General features: G+C 39.3%; 1 protein-coding gene across 1 annotated transcript in view; it reads right to left on the reverse strand.

Annotated features, from left to right (window-relative positions):
- The window catches only part of CPSF100 (cleavage and polyadenylation specificity factor 100), a 435,702-nt gene that overhangs the window by 168,126 nt on the left and 245,710 nt on the right, over positions 1–21,866 (reverse strand). Inside the window, exon 12 of the mRNA XM_089411014.1 lies at positions 1,941–2,036. Within this exon, the coding sequence (XP_089267140.1) occupies positions 1,941–2,036 (96 nt within the window). The remainder of the gene's footprint in view (positions 1–1,940; positions 2,037–21,866) is intronic.

Here is a 21,866-nt window from a genome sequence, read left to right on the forward strand (position 1 = left end):
CTTTCTGTCCGAGCTGATAAAACCAGGGCATTGGAGCGTCCTTCCAATTGGAGTTGGTAAACCAAGGCGTTGGAGCATCCTTCCAGTTGAAGTTGGTAAACCAGAGTGTTGGAGCTGATAAATTTGGAAATTGGAGCTTCCCATTGATGTAATCTTGAAAAGACTCATATTAAAAGCGTTCAGTTGTTTTTCTCCCGGAAGGTTTTCCGCCTAAAAATATCTTGTGTATTGTTCTTGATGATTGTGCATTGTTGAATGGTGTTGTTCATTTATGTTGAAATACTAATTCACCCCCCTCCTAGTATTTCCAACAAGATTCAAGCCAAAGCAGCCCAAAAAATGAAAGTCAATGCTAGTCAAGGAGTCAAACTTCACTTTAGATTTCGGTGGTCAACCTCAGGGTTCTTTTGCTCCTTCACACATGTGAACAAATGACTAATTGCTCTTGTGTGTGATCCGAATTGATGCCAAGCGAGGAGGTCAAGATGTCAATATATATGTGTCCAATCATGTGAGTTTTGACCAAGGGTCAAACCCATTCAATTGGTGGGGCAGACCTGTCAAGTTGGGGCCGACATGAACAATAAAATAATATTTTATTTCTCTTTGACTTTGCTGACTTAAATACCAACTGCAACTATATAATTTCAACAATATGGAGAAAGTAGAATTTCATATTCCATTCAAAATTCAGTCAATTCAACTGTTTTCAGGATTTCAGGATTGCAACATTTTCATTGGATTCTATCATGTATGAGGGTACAGGATTGGCATTTAATCAAGAGCGCCAAGCACTTTATCTACCTCAATGTTGGTGGTAATGATTGTTGAACAGCTGTATAATCGTCTCAGCAAAAATGTACCAATCACTCAACCAACATCATCGATTAGGCATGTTAAGATTTTTTTATCATATTATAAAGCTTAGATTAGGTAGTCTCATCAAAATTGGTCATTATTGACTAATATCCCTAGAGGGCACAGGTAGACACAAATGGTGATACTAATAATGGGGATCCCAGTATAAGTGATGGTGAAACATTGACTATCATATATGTTTGTGATTTAAATGTCCTTGTTCATTTACTCAATTCTTTCTTTCAAAGATTTATTAATTTTCTGCAACCATGCTTTGGAATCTTTAAAATATAATTTTTTCATTACAATTTGAATATTTTGTGTGGTTTTTAGTAAAGCGAGTCATTGAAATCAGATCAGTCCAAGTCAATCTGAGTCCAAGTCTGAGTCATAGCTGACCCTTGACCAATTCCAAGTCCAAGTCTAAGTTTTATAACATTGTTCGAAACCATGGGAATATTCTATATAAAGTGTGTATCGACGTACAAAACAGAATTAACTTATAAGCTTAAGTCATTGACATAAAAAACTCTAAAAAATAGTGGTGAGAGTGTCTGAAGCACATAATCATCAAGACTTTGGTTTGTAGCATGAGACTTGAATGGGATATAGGATCTAGACAAAAGGTAAATACTTCCTCTACATATGCTCTTCAAAGCACATATATCAAGGACACAAAGGGTCCAAAATCACTAATATGCATTACTCTTGCTCCTAACCATATTGTCACTATATACCAATGAGCACTAAGTAACATAAAACTGACATCTGTGAGATGCAACTCAACTTGCTCAGTGAAGATATGCAAAAGTACTGCAAATACATATACGGACACCTCAAATTCATGCATATGATAGCAATTCAACATTGATGACAAGTCAGAGGAGCCATAGAAATATAACAAAATATGGTAAGATGGGCTTGAAAGATGAATAATGACAGAGGCTGTTTGCTTATAGTTATCATCTTGCAGAGTATGTCAGAGCTTAAAAGGATTTCACAGAATAGAGTACTATTCGTAGAAAACCACATCAGGTTTAAAAATGTTTGCTAAAAACAATAAGTAAAGAATGTTAACTAACAGTTATTTCATTCGAAATCACTTTTGAAGGCCTCGTGTCCATAAGGATATCTTCAGTCTCCTCATCAGCTTTAACTTCACCATCTGCTCCCAGCATCTGCAAGACAAAATATTTCCATCAATACACTAAGCATCAAAAGAGAGAACAAATTGTTAGCATTAATGTAATGGAAGCATTATTATTATAAGCTCATAGATAAACCTGCATTTATTATTTTAAATGTATATCAACTTCATCAATGTCCAAAGTAGTCCTATGGAACACCATGTAAGATTACTTCAAAATGTCAAAGACAATAACCAAAATCACTCAATTATAAAAAAAAATTGATTTACACTAGATGTGGAACAGCCACTTCAAAAGCCATGGGAGACATAGTAGATGTAATTCTAAGTCACCTGACAGGATGACATGGGACACAAAGGACACAGAAATATGAGTATCTGACACGTGACATGGTGAACCGCAGAACAGGACATGGAGGACACACACACACACACATATATATATATATATAACAAAATAGTGAAATACAGACAAACAATAAAATATAGACAAAGATTCAATTTAGAAATTAACGCATTTACATAATGATGATACAAACTCAATCACACATATAACTAGTACTACATCAATGACAATAAATTTACAAACACACAAGAAATTAAAACCATAAACCACAGTTTTATCATTATGTCATCAAAATCAAGATGTATAACATAGATACTGACTCACTGATTCACTGCTACTATAGGTGGGAATTCCAGTGGAAAAATACAAAACAAGGTGGACACTATAACCTACATCAAGATAGAAGAATATCATAGCTCATGACTGTCAATAGCCCCCAATGTCATCAACATAAAAATCAGCATCACCACCACTGTTCTCTCCTCCATCCTGTTGAATTCTTTTTCAGATCTTGGTAATTATTCCCTTATGATCAATAACTACACACTCGAAAAATTCTCAACCTTAATTTTGTTTTTATGGTTGAGTAAACATTAGTAGATTTATATAAGATATATGAGATATTTATTTGTCTGATTACAATTGAGGCCCCGATATATATATATATATATATATATATATATATATATATAGGGTGTCATTTCATTAATAGACATGTTTTTTCTCTTTTTTATTATTAATTAATTATTGATTATTTATATTTATATATTATATATAATATAATATAATATGTAAATATATATTGTTGTACATAATATAATATATATTATACATTGTTGTTTGGAAGGAAATCCCTTCCACTGCTATATAAAACATCAACACTCCCTCTTAACGAGGAAGGTATTCTTCCATGATGTTCTCCTCTAGTAGTTCCAATCACACCCAACCACTTCACATGGTATGGTCAGGATTACAACCATAGTCTTAAGACTACACTGCAAGTATCTATGATGTTTCTCCTCTCCTAGTAGTCCCAATCACACCTAGCCACTTCACATGGTGTAAGCAAGACTTGTACCAGGCTACTCATTACTCCCTCAATCACTTCACATGACTGATCTGGGAAACCCTTGGCCAGAGGTAGAGTATATGCCTGTTGTAGGAAAAACATCACAACTCCCTCTCAACAAGGGTGGACATTCTGCATCACGCTTGTCTCTGAAGTATTCAAACTTCACTTAAGACAGAGTCTTGGTGAGAATATTTGTTGTCTGCTCATCTGTGGAAATGTACCGGAGTTCCACGGCTCTGCTCTGATACCATGTTGAATTATTTCTTATCAACACTAGTGGATCTATGTCGTTATTCACCCCAAACATAACCTTTAACCATTTACTGATTAGTGCTATGAGGTTAAATCTCTCGTCATATTAAAATTTGTAGTTTACTCCATTGGAATTAGGCTATACTCCACCCACATAGTGTTTGACTTTGTTAAATTGTTCCTCCGTAATTTATGTGATTCTTTGCATAAATTTAGGAGAAATAAAAAGTAAATACATAGTGCATTCTTTATATAAGAATAGTTAAACAAATTTACCAGGAATTACTACCCACCATAATTTATGGAATTCTTTGCATAAATTTAGGTAGGAGTAAAAAGTAAATATGTTGTTACATAAAGATTGTAACAACCCAAAAATTTAACACGTATTTTTCCTTGCAAGATCTTATGGCTCTGATACCATGTTGAATTCTTTCTTATTTTTCCTTGCAAAATCTTTGGCTCTAATACCATGTTGAATTCTTTCTTATTTTCAGATCTCTTACTTTTCCTTGCAAGATCTTATGGTCTAATACCATGTTGAATTCTTTCTTATTTTCAAATCTCAGTAATTATTGCCTTATGATCAATAATTACACACATGAAAAATTCTCAACCTTAATTTCATTTTTATGATTGAGTAAACAATAGTAGATATATATAAGATATATGAGATATTTATTTATCTCTGATTACAATTGAGGGCACCGATATATATACATAGTCAGGGGTGTCTTTCTATTAATAGAAAGATATGTCATTTCTTTTCTTTTATATTATTAATTAATTATTGATTATTTGTATTTATATATTATATTATATGTAAAATATAATATATAAATATATATTGACGTACAAAATATAATATATATTATACATTGTTTTCCGGAGCCGAATACCTTTTGCGGATATATAAAACATCAACACATCCCCCTCCACTCTATCCAATATAATCTCCGCATTTGTTGATGTGGAGGATGACCCCTCAAGAGGATCACCTTTGATGATGGTTCATTAAGACCCAAGTTGGCCAATGCTAACTCAACACTACTATCCAAACCCATATCATTTGGAAACACATCCCACATCTTTGTCTTTCCCTTCAACCACTCCTCCCTCTAATTGTAAATAAGACAAAGGTTGGTGTGCACATACACCACTATCTCTACCCTAGACTGCTCAAGCGTTCTCTTCTTCAAACTACACAAATTATTGTATGTCCTCTAATTCCTCTCACAACAAGACAACGAAGTAACATAAGAGGGGAGCCTCATGGCTAATTGCTATAGAGGAGGGAATGTAGCAAATGAGTTTCCCACCAAGCATAGGACTTCTTAGGCCCCTTGTCTCTAATCACATCGCAACCTCTAAATCCTAGTGCCAGTCGAAGAATTTGCAAAGGCATCCTCCACCTCATCAAGGGATGCTCTAACCTAATATATTTATCTAAATGCATCCTTCCCTTTGAAATATTAGGTCCACCTTTTCACCACTGACTGTCATAGTATTTGGAATTCATTGAGTGAGCCAAGCAATGCAAAGGTGTGCAATTCTTGTCCCGCCTACTAACAAGATCTCGTATGATGGTGAAAAAATCCTTTGTTAATGTCTTGTTGACCATTTCGTGTCAACTACCCTATAGCAGTACACATTGTTTCGAAGCATTCCACCATGTTCAAGCAGTCCAGCAGTCAGAAATCATCGTCATCATTCAGCAATTTTGTCAAATTTGTAATTCCAAATTTTGCAACCCTGTGGGCCATCATTGTAAAAATGATTCTGGTATCACTATAAAGCCATGTAAAAACATATACGTAAGCTTTTGATTCTTAGCAAAGAGTTTCACTCTAGGGAGTTTTTTACCCTCCGCCAATTATTCACGTCTTTGAACCCAAATAATTGGCGAAGTTTTTCTCCCACATACCCCAAAGCTAGAGTGGGGCTCACTAGTAAGGTCTTAGGTGAGTCCTATTATTATCGAGCCTATGTATTTTTATCATACTAGACCATATGTCTTGTGTCACAAAATTTGGTTAAGTCTAGACATCATGTTTTAATCGTAAATTCCCCTTCTAATGGGACGTCTATGTAATATCTTGATGTAAAAAAGTGTTCTCTAGGAATATTTTTGGTGAATGATTACTCATAATTAGACATCATTGACTAAATCATTTTCAGAACCACTTTGAGGGTGAAAATATGTGTTTAATTTTCTTTCTGGCAAAAGATTAGCCAAAAAATGCTCAAAAAAAAAATGATAGAAAACAAAATTCTCTCCAAGTGGAAAAACTAATTTTTGGCAAAAGTGGACATTCCTGAGGAAGATTAAATTTGAAGGACTCATTTCCAAGCCAGAAAAATCTCACGAAAAAAATCCTTGGACTAGGAAAAAGTAATTTCTCAAGGAAAATTGAATTTTTCAGTCCATGTGGTTAAATTAAATGAGGGAATTTCAAGAAAGAAAATGAAAAAAATATTTTCGAGGCCCTCTATCAAAGGAAAAAAACTGATTTTTTAAGGAAAATCAAGCAATTTTCAAGGAAAAAAATATTTATTGGACCAGGATAAGGCATTTTTCAACAAATTCGAATTTCTTCTTCTAGATAAAGGGTCAGGATTTAATTTTGTGATGGATCAAGCATCAATTAGTCATTATTCTCCGGGATCAAGTCAAATTTGTGCACATCTTTGGACCTAGTCATTTTACACTTGGAGGGGGCTCTAGATCTCTCTATTTTCTATATAAGGAAGCCTAGGCGCCTCATTGTAATCATCTTTGGATGGTGTAACTGACTCTGGAAGCTTTGTAATGTTTTTGATCAATAAAATCAAAGTCTTTGAGGCAAAGCTATGTGTGTATGTCTTTACCCTATCATGGAAAATTTATTATGGTTTTGTGCTTAGTGTTCTACTGAATTTAAAATATTTTTATTTCCACATGCCTTTGGGATTTATTAGTGTACAGGTATTTGGCACTATTATTTGGGTTGAGTAAGCATCGATGATTAGGCAAATCTATTGCATCCTTGTTTGGCCTCTAGACTTCCCTTTTACAATGTGAATCAATCACATCTGGATCTAACGAATCTTTTGAGTGTTTGTCGAAATTTTTATTTTGATCAGATCTCGAGTAGTTGGGGAAGTTATCGCTTAGCCAACCAACTACTTGAGCATGAAGGTTAAGAACCCATAGTGGGACTCTCGAAGGCTCATCATAAGAATATCTGTGAAGGGGGTTTCTTGTCTTTTACTCTACCAAGATCACAGATTTATAAAGTTCATCTCATATAATTCTATTGTGCAATAAAAGATCCATCTGCTTATAAGAGCTTTAAATGTTGTAAATTTGTAAATTAATTCTCTAACCCTTGTATATATTAGCCACTTGTATATATTAGCCATTTGGGTTTTTCAATTTAATTTTTATTGCAAATCCAAGGAGGACGTCTAGGGTTTTTAGATTCATTTTGCAGGTGGATCATCGTTAGATCTAAAGGCTCCATCCCTCACAAACCCTAGATGGCTAGGGTTTTGGACTGTCATTGCAAAGCATTAAGGGTCATCTTATAGTTTATCAAGACCACAAAGGATTTAAAGCCTGATCTAGCCTCTTAAGGGTTTGATCCATTAAATTTTGCCTCAATCTCTCAAACACAATTTGTTTAGGAGGTCACAAGCCCTAGTGGGTTGATCCAATTGCGAATTCAAAGATGTTCAAGAGTTTGTCATATAAAAAATTTACAAGCAACTCCTACAAAGTTTTTCACTAGGTATCCTTGCCAAAATCTAACTAGGACTTGTTTTGAAAACATATAATTGTTACTCTGCAGTTCAGATTCAATTTGAAGGCTAAAAATAGTTGGCCACAAGCTTATTTGGTCCTTCTAGGCCTAGCCACAGGCCTAAAAGCCCTTGTCTCCTCAGTAGCACGCCCTTAAGGGTCTCCCTCGCTTTACCCAAGGGTTCTAAGGCCTTTATCATCTAGCCGCAGGCCTGAACAACCTTCCTTCCCCAAGTCGAAGGCTTTTGTGCCCCTTTTTACTTGACCACAGGCCTAATCAGACCTTTATTCCTTGGTCGCAGGCCTTTGGAGGGTAGCATCTTGTTTCATTTGATTTTGAGACTAATAGTGTGTGGTTTTGCAGGTTTCGTCCATCATTGCAGGGTTTCTTTGAGCCTGCTTTTCACAATTCTAATCTCTGGACTAACCCTGATTTTTGCAGATTTGTTCTGATATATTTTTGAGGATTTATCACTGGTTTGGATTCATCTGGTAAGTTGAGACATTTCTTTAGGCTTGTTAACTTTTATACTGCTCTATGTTGTTTCAATTACTTTAGCCCAATTCAATTATTCAATAAACATTAGCCCAATTCAATTATTCAATAAACAATCTTTCAATAGCAATTAACACTTTTCATCAATCAATAATAACTGAAGATAGAACAACAATGCAATGACAAATAGCAGACTATCATCACATCAATAAGAGACACCAAAATTGGTCAATGGCCATGGAAAAACCCCACAAGGGCGAAAACCCTTTGTAATTCTTCTTCTATTGTCATAAAATGTTCAGTAGAGAGTACAATGAGCCCATACAAAAATATCTAGCAATATCAACCAAACAATATAAGAAATATGATTGCAGCAACAATACTAATCAGAGTTAGCTTTCCCAATCAGTGGTGAACTATCAAACTGAAACCCTAGATCCCAACTGCATGGAGGAAGAGTTATGCATGCAGTTGATATGCTCCAACCGCACGGATGACACTGCATGTCTGTGGTTATAAACAAAAAATCTTTGTGTTAACCCTGCGGCTAGAACCCAAAAACCCTAATCACATGTGTGAGCTATGAACCTTGCAATTTTGGACCTCTATGAACCAAACTCCACGATCCAAACTTTAGACCTGTACGAACCAATCCAATGAAGAGAGAGAAGAAGACTATGCTTGATGATGATGTCCAAATGAGCTTTAGGTCACTTGTATTTATATGCTTCCAAGGGTGTCCAATTTGCTATTAGGGCCGACCTGTCTTTTTGTACACATGTGGGTTTCAATTAAAGAATACACTTTCCCTTGTCCAAATTAAATGCTTCAAGAGTCAAAATTAGTCCTCTTGAAAAGAGGAATCTTGTCCTGTGATTGGAATTTGTCACCACGCTGCCAAATTAACAAGGCTTGGTCGCAAGCCTCAGTGGCCTCAAACAACTTGGTCGCAAGGGTTTATTGGTCTATCTCTAGACTCATTCGCCTCTAGACTAATATCTCTATAGTTTCAAGATCTTTCTCGTCTTGAGGAGAGGTTTCATCATCAAATTGAGGTAAGGGTTCGCTATTTTTCTACATCACATTGATACACATTGTTCTTTAAGGGTAGGTTGTAAGCTTAGGAGGCATAATCCTCTCACACTTGAAAAACACTACAATGAAGGGTTTTTAAACTTGAAACTAAACACTAAGAGCTTGAAACAATTAAAATTCATCACACATAACTCACAGCTATTGATTTAAATTCTTCTAACCTTGTTTCTTACCTGGTCGTGGGCCAATCTAACTGATCTTTTAGGCCTTGAGGGTATTCAGTGGACTGATATCTTGTTGATAAAGGTGCCTTTTGAAGTCGGATGCTTTCTTTCCATCTCTAAGATAAACTTTTTATCTCTTGCGCTCTAGCATTTTCTTTGGTGATTGATTGCTTTTTCTTAGTTTAGAATTTCATTTTCATTGCTAGTTAGACTAAATTGTCAAGTTGCTTCTTATATAATCATTGTTATCAATCTTTAAATACTTGTGTTTGTACATTCTTAGAATTCATTGGTTCCTAAACATTATTTCATAGAGTGAAAGCACCCTAAAAAAGTAACAATATATGATATTGTTGTGATTGGAAGGAGTTTCTGTAATCTTGTGGTTCAAAACTTCAAAGTGACATTTCATAAGTTACATTGAAAATCATTTAATATTGCTCACATTGAAGATTTGGCTATAAGTGTGTTTCATTGAAGCAGCCTAATTTCCTAACTCACATTCTCTAAAAGATTGTTACTTGGTCTTGTTTCAATTGGTTATAATTAATTGATCTAAGTAGTGATTCTCTTTCTTGTGTCCCATTTTTTATCCATAAGTGTTTATTTGACTAAATAATATTTTACTTATCTCAACTGTCTAAGCAAGTGAAGGATATCTTTAAGAACACTATTGGTATTTTGAGATCTTCTCTAACTATCATTGTTTCATTGAGAATATCTTGATGCTTCATTGACAATTGCCATAAGCTAATATCTTGCGCTTAAACATTTATTTCAGTACCTTGGTAATTAGCATATTGGCAGCTTGTTTTTGGAACATATTAATATCATTGTCTCACTTGAAGCAATTTCATTTGCGTCCTAGCCTTAACTTTGCATTCCTTAAAATTTACCTCCAAGCATAAGCTTGGTTGATAGAAAGTTAAGAACCCCTTCTCGAACCAATTTGTGACGCTTGAACCTTGCTCAACCATTAAAACAAGTGACCTGGCAGTTCTCTTGCGGGCAATCTCTTGTAGGAATGGAGGCACTTGGGTCGATAGAACTCTAGGGTAGGTATTGTTAATGAGGGCTTAGCCTCCTTCCCCTAGACTTCTTTCGACAAAACCTTGGGTGAGACTTGCTTCAAGACAATTGAGGAGAAGGATCTCATGTAGATTTAGATATTTAACTAAAAATAACCAAGATTTTGCATTTCACATTAGATTAGATCTTGCATCTCATTTTGCATTTGATCATTGGATAATTGGAATTGTGAGCTAAATCATATAATTGCAAGATTATTGTACTTTGAAATATCATAATTACTTGGAAGTATTGATTTTCTTGCAATCGTTCTTAATTTGTTTACTTCTCATATTTCCTATTATCTTGATTTGTTGTATTAACACCCTTCTTACAGCATTACTTATCTAGTAAATTGAAGCTTTTCATATTGTGCAAGTGATATTATCTCCATTGAGCATTGTTCGTAAGGCACTAGTCTATATCCGCTAACCTCACTATTGCTTCATTGTTCTTAATCGCTTCATCTTGTTAAGATTTACTTCGTTCATTTAATAAACACACTTGCTAATTAATCTCAATTCAAGTTGCCTAAAGAGGTAGTGATCTTGCCCTTTGTATCCTAGGACTTGTTGTTCCAACAAGTTTACCCCTCATCATCATCCATAGGGACTTCCCCCATTAGCTTGTCTAGGAGAGAGCTAGAATAGAGTGAGTAGGGATCAGAGTGACAGCCCCTACTTTGAGCGTTGGACCATAGGTGTACACTTTAGGCGACAACACGTCTCATACTCAAAGAATTCATTCTGAACAATAATGGTCCTCATGGACTCAATCATGGAATCCCGCTACCTATATATTATAAACCTCTCCTAGGATGGCTTGATCTATCTCTACAAATCACAACAAAGCAATGACATGATCTATGACCTTAACGATAAGATCTATCCTCTCCTACCAACCATCATCTAACAATTGTATCCTTGAGATTTTTTCTAATCGCATGATTTTTCATTCTCCAAACCAAAACTCTAAAATAACCATGCCCCAAGACCTATCATGAACTCCCTTTTGCTGATTTTTGTAACTATGGCCAGTCTTCATAATGTATGTTTGAGTTGTTATGAATTTGTAAAGTATATTTTTAAATGCTAGAGAGTCAAAAGAAATTTATTTTGTCTCAAGTCCCATTTGGACTTTCAAAAGAAAGAAATTCAAATTTTTTAAATTAAAAGTTTTTGGCTCCAAATGGTTGTGTTGGCCTCCTAGTCAAGTTGGCCTTCTCAAATAATTTGGTCAGCGCCTGCAAGGGGTGCACACATTTAGCGTCATGAAAAACTATTTTAAGGCACTGATCTCATTCCTCCTCCAAGTGAAGTACAGCTCATATCTTCTATGGCAATTTTGGATGGTCTGAGGCAAGAATTTTCACATGTTATGAGGCAGCTCTAAGGTAGCTCATATGACTATTCTAAGGCAACTTGGAAATCTATTATGAGGCAGAAAAGCTCGTAATCCTGAGGTAGAGAGACTAGCATATTTCAAGCATCATATAGTATAATTCTGAGAAAACTAAAAGAAGCAAAGTCTAAGGTCTGAAGAAGCCTACAAAGGACTAACAAAGCAGCATTTCTAAGGCAAGAACAAAGTTTGTTTTGGGCCAGATTGACTTGACTAGGAGGATGGGCCTAAGACTAGGTTTGACCTAGTTGTTGACTTAGATGTATCTCTGTTGAATTGAAGAATTCTCCATTGAAAGGGTTGTTGGGTTTTTCCCCGTGGGGGTTTTCCCAGGGTAAATTTCTTGTGTTTTTATGTGTATGTCTCTTTATGATCTCACTGTATTAATATGATATATGGTTAATGTCTTTCTGTGTAATTATTGAATGATGGAATGTTAATAAGGATGTTAAAAGATCAAAGATAATTATTAGTACGAAAGACCATGTAAAAATCAACATGGTATCAGAGCTAAGGTTAGAAATGCAACTCTAGAGGAGATTGCCTTTTGTGCTTTGTCTCAAGCCCTAGAAAGAAGAACAAAATTTGTGGTTCAAGACCAAACCTCTGTGGCTTTACTTTGAGGAATGGCAGCTAACATAATTATGTCATGAAGGCGAGTTTTTCTCTGTGGTACTGGTCTGAATCGCATGATCATGTTGCTCGACTTGTGGTAAAGATCTGAGTACATCATGTTGCAAAGCAAGACTTATGTGTTATACAGATCTCTATCCAGGAGGGCCAAAATTCTAGTAAAAACAAAAACCTTGGACTAGCCCTATTAAGTCTTGATCCAAGTTCAAATTTCAAGATCGAAGTTTCATTAAGTTCTGCCATACATTTTAGAAGTCAAAATACCATAGATCTTGCCTCGGTGTAGGAACCAAACTACATCAGTCAAAATACCTCAGTCACTTATATCAGAAGGAAAAGTGATCTCTCAAAAAATACGTCTTCTTTTCTTTGGAGCATATGTTCGAAGGATCTTGAAGTTCAAATGAAAGTTGGGCACAATCATTGGCAAGGAAGATCCCTTTCTGAAGACAACGTTAAGATACCAGTGAAGTTTGAACACATTACAAGTCTGCCTTAATATGGCTACTAGAATTCGTGCAATGCATTACAAAATTGATGCCTACCCTTGGATCACATATTAAAGCACTATGCAAATACCAGCGAAGACGTATAAGGTATGTGTTACCTCTTGCAATCTCATTTCCTTTGGCTCATTCTTGAGGCGTGTTACTATAAACAAAGGCCGAATATAAGTCTATAGCAAGTTTTGCAATAGAACTATTGATTTCCAACTAAATAAAGGTAAGGAAAAATCTCACATTTGAGAAAACCCATTGAGGATCCATTAAGGTCTGTTTTGCATCAGATCTATTATCGTGATGCAACCCAATTTTGATGATGAAATCAAAGTCTTACCTTTGTAATAGTTCCTCGAGTCAATTCTCAATAGGACCAAAGTTCATCTTACGAAGAAGTGGTCCTGCAAGGATTTGTTGGAACATAGCTTGTATACAAGCAAACATTTCATGTTTTAAATCTTTTCAAATAGTACTTCATTGATTTTATATTAGCTACTTGAGAGCATTTTCTAAACTAAAGCAAGTGATGGGGTTCACTCTCATCACATGATTTGGTTTCTTGTACATTATTTGTTGAAATTTGGTACCGGAGGATAGGTGGTTCCCTTAGGCTTTGATCTTTGGCCTAGGGAAAAGTGTCCAAAAGAATTTAATTTTTCTCCTAAAGTGACTTTATAATTTTATAAAGTTAAATCTAATTTAAAAATGACTTTAAGTGATAAAGTTACTAAGTCTAATTTTAAAGTAACTTTTATAAAGTAAATGAAAAATTAGAAAGGAAAAGTGACTTTGGAAATAAATGACTAAGTGGGTCTTTATTAAAGTGGGTTGAATTAAAAAATAGAAAGTGAGATTTAAATGAGCATTTAATCTCATCCATTGATCTAAATCTATTTCAGCCATTGGAATTAGAGATAACCCAAAAGTCACTTGGATCACCCAAAAGTCACTTGGAGTTATATTAAAGGAGGAAAATGAGGAAAAGGTCATTCATTCTTTTCATGAGCAGATTGGGAGAAGGAGAGCAAGAGAGATTTCTGAGCAGGGAGGAGAAGGAGACAGCAGCGTGGCACACATTGCAAGGCAGCAGTTGAGCAGATTTGTACAGCTGATTCAGCACATAGTGAAAGGCAGATTTTTGCACAAAAATCGAGGAGCAGTTTGCTGATTTTTCTGCACACAAAACGGAGGCCGTACAGCATTTATTGTTGTCCTGTTTGCTGTAATTTCCATATTGCTGTGAGGCACGGGAAAGGAGATAAGTTGTAAATTTGCTTGCTGATTTTTTGCTGAATAATTCTCACTGTAAAAAGGCAATTTTCAGAAATAAAGAAGAGCTCTCAAACTGGTTTTCCCCAAGAGTTGTAGGGGGTTTTTCCAGGGTCAAGTTGACCAAAATATCAGTGTTTTAATGTGTTTTAATGGCTGTTTTTTATTGTTGATTTTTAATTCTGCAATTTTCAGCATTCTGAAAAATTTCCAGAATTTGTGTTTTCAGCAATATTTATTTTTTTCAGTCTGTTAAATGTATGGTTATGGGAATGGGCATTTAACTACATGGGAGAAATAAGGAGAAACTGAAAACCGGGGTGAGAAAACAGAAATTTATACATGGTATCGGAGCTTGAGTGCTGAAGGGCAGTTTGGGACAGCAAAAGGAAAAATTACAGTTGCTGATTTTTCACTCAGAAAATTCCAGCAAGCTGATTTTTTCATAAACAGCAGTTTTATCTTTACTACAGCAGTGCTATTTTTCAGTTTTAGGACAACAGGATGTCATTGGGATTGAGGGTGGAGGATAGGCTGGATGGGCATATAAATTACAGCGTTTGGAAGAAGAGAATGCAGAGTATCTTTGAGGAGGCAGAAGTCTGGGATATCATGGTGCATACCGCACAGAACCCTGTTGTTGTGCCCACTGATGTTACTCAATTGGCTGAGTATAAAAAGAAGAACAATAAGGGTAAGAGGCTGATTCTAGACGGAATCAAAGACCATTGCATTCCTCATGTGAGAGGAAAGAGCAATGCCCATGAGATGTGGACAGCATTGTCCAATCTCTACCAGAGTACCAATGAGAACCGGAAGATGGTCTTGAAGGAGAAGCTGAAGAACATTAAGATGGGGAATGATAGTGCAGCTGGATATCTCACAAAGATTACCAATGTGAGAGATGAGTTGGCAGCGATTGGAGAGGCCATTCCATCCACTGAGTTGGTGCGTATTGCAGTGAATGGCCTCCCCCGTTCATGGTTGAACTTTGCTGATGGGGTTTGTGCACGTGAGACCCTTCCCACATGGGAGAGGTTTTGGGATGATTGTATTCAGACAGAGATCAGGAAAGGACAGCTTGGGGCAGCCAAGCCAGTTGAGCAGGATGAGGACGTAGCACTGGTGGCAGGAGGCAAGAAAGGCAAAGGGAAGAAGCAGGCTTCCACAAGCAGTGGTGGGGGCAAAGGCAAAGGTAAAGGTAAACTGGGGAACACACAGAAGGACTATTCCAAGGTGAAGTGTTGGAATTGTCAAAAGATGGGACACTATGCAGTTGTGTGTCCGGAGAAGAAGAAGAAGAAGGGGAAGAACCAGGACGTGGCAGCTTCAGCAGAAATTGAGGACTTTGCAGGTCGTTTTGACCGGGAGTTTGCGTTCACTACGTGTGAGTCCTATAGTGCAGGATCACCTGCCACACAGGTTCAGAGGGAGCATGCTTTTCCCTCAATTAGCGGAGCATCTTCAGGTATCTGGTATGTGGACAGTGGGGCTTCACGTCATATGACAGGAGTCCGTGAGTACTTCTCAGAGCTTTCAGAGAGTGGCACTGATATTGAGGTAGTACTCGGTGATGACAGAGTTGTTAGAGCAGTCGGGGTGGGGACAGTGACATTTCAGAGGGAGTCCAAACCTCCCTTGAAGGTGTCAGAGGTTCTTTATGTGCCAGGGATGAGGAAGAACCTCATATCCGTCTCAGCTTTGGAGGACAGAGGATATGAGGTACTGTTCAGGGGAGGATAGGTGTTGATGTATCCCAGGGGCACTCCAACTGATTCAACTAGAGTGATACATGTACGCCATGCAAAGGTGTACAAGTTTGCATTCCAACCCCTTTTGGCATTGAGCAGTAGTACCGACAGCAGAGCTAGCAGTTCTGAGCTGTGTGAGATTTGGCACCGCAGGATGGGACATATGTATCATGGAGCCTTGAGGACATTGCGGGAGATCACTACAGGTGTGCCAGATTTCAGTACTGATCACTTTGATACTTGCAGAGGTTGTGCGATGGGCAAGTTTGCCAAATCCCCTTTTCCCAGCAGTGACAGCAGAGCGACGAGAATACTTGATTTGATTCATTCCGATGTGAGCGGTCGGATGTCTCATGTTTCCTTGAGTGGATATGAGTACTGTTAGTGTCGGTCTTGAGCCCTCCATCAGTGATCAATAACTCTTTGCATATGCATTTATAGGTGTCTCATCAGTGTCAGTTTTGCATCCCGCTAGGCATGCCATAACACTGAATGGAGGAGCTGGTCTTTGTCTTCTTGGCTTTGCTGGATTAGGTCATACAACAATGTAATTGAGTCAGGCTTGTTCTTGTTTTTGTCTTAAGGTCCCATGGTCTTAGGTCTAGGGTTTTGAGTCAAAATCATTTCAAGGTCATGAGTCATGGTCAGTAGGTGCCCAGCAAGCCGGAAGGAGTCTTGTACATACGTTTCATTATCATTTTCTTCAGCTATAGCTCATTTTATGCCTTGGGTTTAAAAACCCTGTTTTTAAGTCCAAGGCCATGTGGAAATTTGAAAAAATAAAGAAATTCTCAAAAATTTGTAAAAGTGCCGGCAATAACCCTGGTTCCTTCACTACAGTCCCTCAGGCGGTCAACCTGCAAAAAGAAAGGAGTCAAACGCATCAAAAGGCTCATTTCAGGACAAAATGACTCCAAAACAGTGTTAAAAAAGAATGTCCAAGTGGAAACATTAGAAAGTCAAAAATTCATGTTAGAGGCAAGAGGAGGCAACTCGGGCAAAATTCTGCAAATTACAAGGGTAATTCTGCTGCGCGACCACGTGGGTGGGCGCGACCAAAAAAAGGCCAACGCGCTGTGTTAAATTACACAGGCGCGACCAAACGGAGGGGTGAGACCAAACTGGCAGCTTGCGCGACCAAAAAGTCTGCCCGCCCTAAAAACTCACCCAAACGCCAAATCTCCCTCAAATTTGCTCGATTTTGTTGAGCATACTTCACAGCATTTTGCAGGCAGGGCAGCGGTCAATTTGACTTGTTTTTTCCACCTTGCTCAATAACACCATGTCAACCACTGAGACTAATGAGCAAGGTGATGACCGATCATCATCTTCTGAGATTCATACACAGCAGAGGCCTCGTAGGGGAGGCAAGGGTGGTCATCACAGGAGGGAAGAGCCCACATCATTGACAGAGTTGCAGGCTTGCCCATTGGCAGTGTCTTGTTTTCAGCATATGGCTTGTTTTCAGTTTTGTGAGAGGCTGTCACACATCCAGCATCACAGAGACTTGGCCCGGTTGTTTGTCCTCCATCTCCATGACAGGCAGGTCACCCTTGCAGGGGTAAATTTTGTGTTTTCTCCAGAGGCTATCACAGATGCTACCGGGATACCCAATGTGGGTGAGGTATGGCCAAAGCGCAAATGGGTAGACCTGGTATACTATGAGCCATATGTTAGGCCTGCCTATGTGCATCACTTGACAAGGAATTTTCCTATCAAGTTCCTCCGAGCAGAGTATATAGACACCATGAGACTCATTATGCACTACTTCACATGCGAGGGGAGATTCTCACGAGTATTTTCTTGTCATATCCGCATGATGATGCACTTCACCAGAGTGAGGATGATGAACATCTCGGCATACTTATTTCATGACATTCAGAGGATAGCCACTACCTTTCGGAGACAGACTCCAGTACAGCAGCTCCGGAGCCTATGCCATCATGGTCTTATTCAGCTAGTAGTTTCCCATCAGCTGAGCCAGCAGGGCATCCCTTGGGCGGATTTCATCTCCCGAGATGTTTTCACACAGCCACATTCAGGGCCTGAGGCAGTTCATGAGGAGGGAGGGCCATCACATCAGCCCGAGACCAGCATCCCGAGACACATGGCTTCTTCTCCTCGGGTCACATATCAGAGAGGTCACAGGACCTTATTTGCAGCAGCCCGACGAGTACTTTCTCTACAGCCAGTGGAAGGGGTCTCGTCTTCATCATCAGAGCAGCGAGTGTTATCTCCACATCAGGTGGAAGGGGCCTCGCTTTCTTCATCGGCACAGGCAGTACGAGAGGGCAAGCAGCCCATGGTTGAGGATGAGGCAGTTGGCGAGGCACATGATGATTTCACTGGTCGTGATGCTCATTCTCCTCCTTCAGATTTCTATGAGCTCAAGGAAGAGAACCTTGTGTTGCAGCGGAAGCTTGAGATGGCTCAGTGGACTATCACTTATTTAGAGCAGCGGACCAAACAGCTGGAGACCGAGAAGGAGTTGGATGAGTTATGGAGGATTCGATTCGACCGAGACATCAACCGCAGGAGGCCTGGGGACCCATTGCCCAAGGATAGAGAGTTATTGCTCATCCGAGCAAATTGGCGCTTGGAGGGACTGTTAGAGAAGGCAAACCGTGACAAAGAGCTGCTCCGGAACATGAAGACACACTACTGGGCAAGATTACATGTTTGCAAGGCGAGAATGAAAATTCTCCAAAGAGAGCTGTCAGAGGCCCGGAAGAAGAAGAAAAGGACAAATCCATTCCGCATCTTGGCTGAGGCATCCCTCACTCATCATGGTACTGATCAGCCTTGATCTAACATCAAAATCTGAAAATTTTGAGAATTTTGGAGCATTTTGCAAATTTTTGGTAAAATTACAGGTTTTGCCCACGGTTTGGTCTCACCCCGGGTGAGACCATTTTGAAGGGCTGCTCGGAATTTTGCAAACTTGGCATTTTTGGAAAGGGCATGCAAAAAGAAAAATTACCAGTACTTGGGGGCAGCCTAATTTTGAGTTTTGAGCCTCCAAAAGCTCAAAATACACCTTAAAAATGACTTTCTGCCCACTTTTTGAGTTGCAGAAAGTGACCTTGGGAGAAATGGTTTTTGAGGGGTCAAATCAACACCAAATCCAGAAATTCCACTTGGGATGGAAAGTAGACAGGCCAAGCTTTCCAATGAGCCATCTTGCACCTGATTTGGATCAGTGGAACCCACTCAAAAGTAGCTGCAAAGGGGCGCGACCAGAACTTCCAGGGGCGCGACCAAAACCTCCAGATTTGCCAATTTTTGACTAGTTCGGCCAGAAAAGCACTATTTTCACTTTGGTTGACTATTTGGGCATGTAAATGATGGATTATTGTGTAAATTTCATGGCATTAGATACTTTTACTCTTCTTTACCACTTCTAGAAGCTTCTTTGATGTAAATAGTGAATATTTAATGCATAGATAAGCTTCCTAAGTTTTAGAGGTAAGTTGTTGAGCTGGCCTATTATCTAGTGACTGATTTAGAATTAGTTGCAACAGCTCCTAGGAAGCTGAGCTCGACCCCTAGAGGTGGGGAAAGAGGTTTGACCTTCTATATTATGCCTTCTCTTTCTCATTTTGATGGTTGGACTCTAGAGGGAGAAGTGCTATTGTATTTTTGACTTGTATTTTCTGCAATTTGAGGAAAAGGAAGGCCAGGGTTTTACAGACATCTTTGAGGATTCTTGTGGATCTGACTGTTGATGGTGTGTTCTCTACATGTTCTTGTAAGTTTGTTTATGTGTTTCACATCTCTCTTATGCTTCTAAATTGGACAGATGAAGTGGTAAAGTTTGAACTCATGTTTTGACATGCTCAGCTTTTTAGTTTGTTCAATTTTAATGTTTTCTACTGTCTAGAGAGGATTCGAATTGTGTGTTTGCCCTCTTTAGCTTCTCCTCTATCATCTCTGATCATCCATCTCAGATTAAGGCATCAACACTCATTCCTACCTTGCCCCTTAGATCCCCCTGTGAAAACTGTGCTCAATCCCCGCACCTTGAATTGCACTTCCACCAATTGCCACCAAAAACCCCAAAATCATTAAATCAACCCCCTTATCAATTTACTAGCCTAAAATCTTTATTATTAATTGGTCAGCCTAATCATATTGAAAGATCTATCGAATCTGACCCGAGAGAGCCTTCTCATACCTCGTAGGGCTAGCTACGAGGTGAAATGGTTTGATGTAGCCTTGAGAGTTTGTCTATCTCAGCCTAGGTGAATTCCAAGCGCTAACAAGTACTATGTGTTATTCATTGATGATCACTCCAGGAGGACCTGGATTTATTTTTTGAAGACCAAGAGTGAGGTCTTCAAGCGGTTTCAGGAGTTCAGAGCTCTTGTGGAGACTCCGACAGGTCGAAAGATCAAGTCCTTGAGGTCGGACAATGGAGGAGAGTACACCCTTGGAGAGTTTGTTGACTATTGTGCGGAGGCAGGCATTAGGAGGGAGTTCACTGTTCCTTACAACCCCCAGCAGAACGGAGTTGCAGAGAGGAAGAACAGATCCATCGTGGGGGTTGCCAAAGCCATGTTACATGATCAGGGGTTGCCATTGTTCTTGTGGGCAGAAGCCTGCAACACAGCTATTTACTTGCAGAACAGGAGTCCACATCGTGCCTTGGGGCACATGACTCCGGAGGAGGCTTTCTCTGGGAAGAAGCCTGATATTGGTCATCTTCATATCTTTGGATGCATAACATACTCCTATATACCCAAGGAGAAGAGGACCAAACTAGAGCCCACCGCAGAGAAGGGTATCATTGTGGGCTACAGTGAGACCTCAAAGGCCTTTCGGATTTACATTCCTGCACAGAGGAGAGTTGTTGTCAGACGGGATGTGATGTTCGAGGAGGACAGGGCCTTTAGGAGGTCACGGGAGTTAGAGTATCTGGATCAGCCAGACCCTCAGCAGCAGTTGAGTCAGTCGCAGGGATCCAGTGGGCAGCGATCAGGAGGATCCGGAGGTACATCTATGAGGATGTCAGGTCCATCAGTGAGCAGTGGCTCGCCGAGCCAGAGGGGTGGTGCTCCGGGCAGCATGCAGAGCAGTTCACAGAGCAGTTCACTAGGGAGTCCACTAATGGACAGTTCACACGGTACCTCAGCTTCTACAGGTTCAGGTGCAGGCAGGAGGACAGCAGACAGACAGTCAGGAGTTCAGGCTACTGATGATGATGAGGAGGAGTTTCATTCTCCAGTGGGAGAAGTGCGCTCAGGGAAGAGGAAGCCCAAGTGGCTTCAGGACACCTTGAGAGATGCCACATCTGTTGCTGAGCCGAAGAGGTCGGTCAGAGAGAGTAGACCACCTGAGAGGTTTTGTAGCTATATGGCGATGGTTACCAGCATCCTTGACTCTGAGCCTTCTAGCTATGAGGAGGCAGCTAGCCAACAGGTCTGGAGAGAGGCCATGCAGGAGGAGTATTCTTCTATCATGAAGAATGATGTTTGGGAGGTGGTGCCGAGGCCTGAGGGCAAATCCGTGGTTACTTCCAGATGGCTTTACAAGGTAAAGCATGCTGCAGATGGCAGCATTGAGAAATTCAAAGCGAGGTTTGTGGCTAGAGGGTTCTCCCAGGTAGAGGGAGTTGATTATGAGGAGACCTTCGCTCCCGTGGCTCGATATACTTCGATCCGCTCCATTATATCGATAGCAGCAGAGATGGGTTGGAAGATCCACCAGATGGATGTGAAGACCGCATTTCTCAATGGCTTCATACAGGAGGAGGTGTACATTGAGCAGCCACAGGGCTTTGAGGTGCATGGGAAGGAGTCCCATGTGTGCAGACTGAAGAAGGCCCTTTATGGCCTGAAGCAAGCTCCCAGAGCTTGGTACTCTAGGATAGATACATACTTGCAAGGGATGGGTTTCACAAAGAGTGAGGCAGATCCGAACCTTTACTTTATTGTGATTGGTGAGGAGCCTCTCATTCTGGTGCTGTATGTGGATGACTTGATCATTACAGGTGCAGAGAGACTCATAGAGCACTGCAAGAGAGATCTTGCGGCG

The sequence above is a fragment of the Pinus tabuliformis genome, chromosome 3_1 (assembly GCF_031772625.1).
Source record: "Pinus tabuliformis cultivar Carrire ecotype Pingquan chromosome 3_1, CPIR1, whole genome shotgun sequence".
NCBI lineage: Eukaryota > Viridiplantae > Streptophyta > Pinopsida > Pinales > Pinaceae > Pinus > Pinus tabuliformis.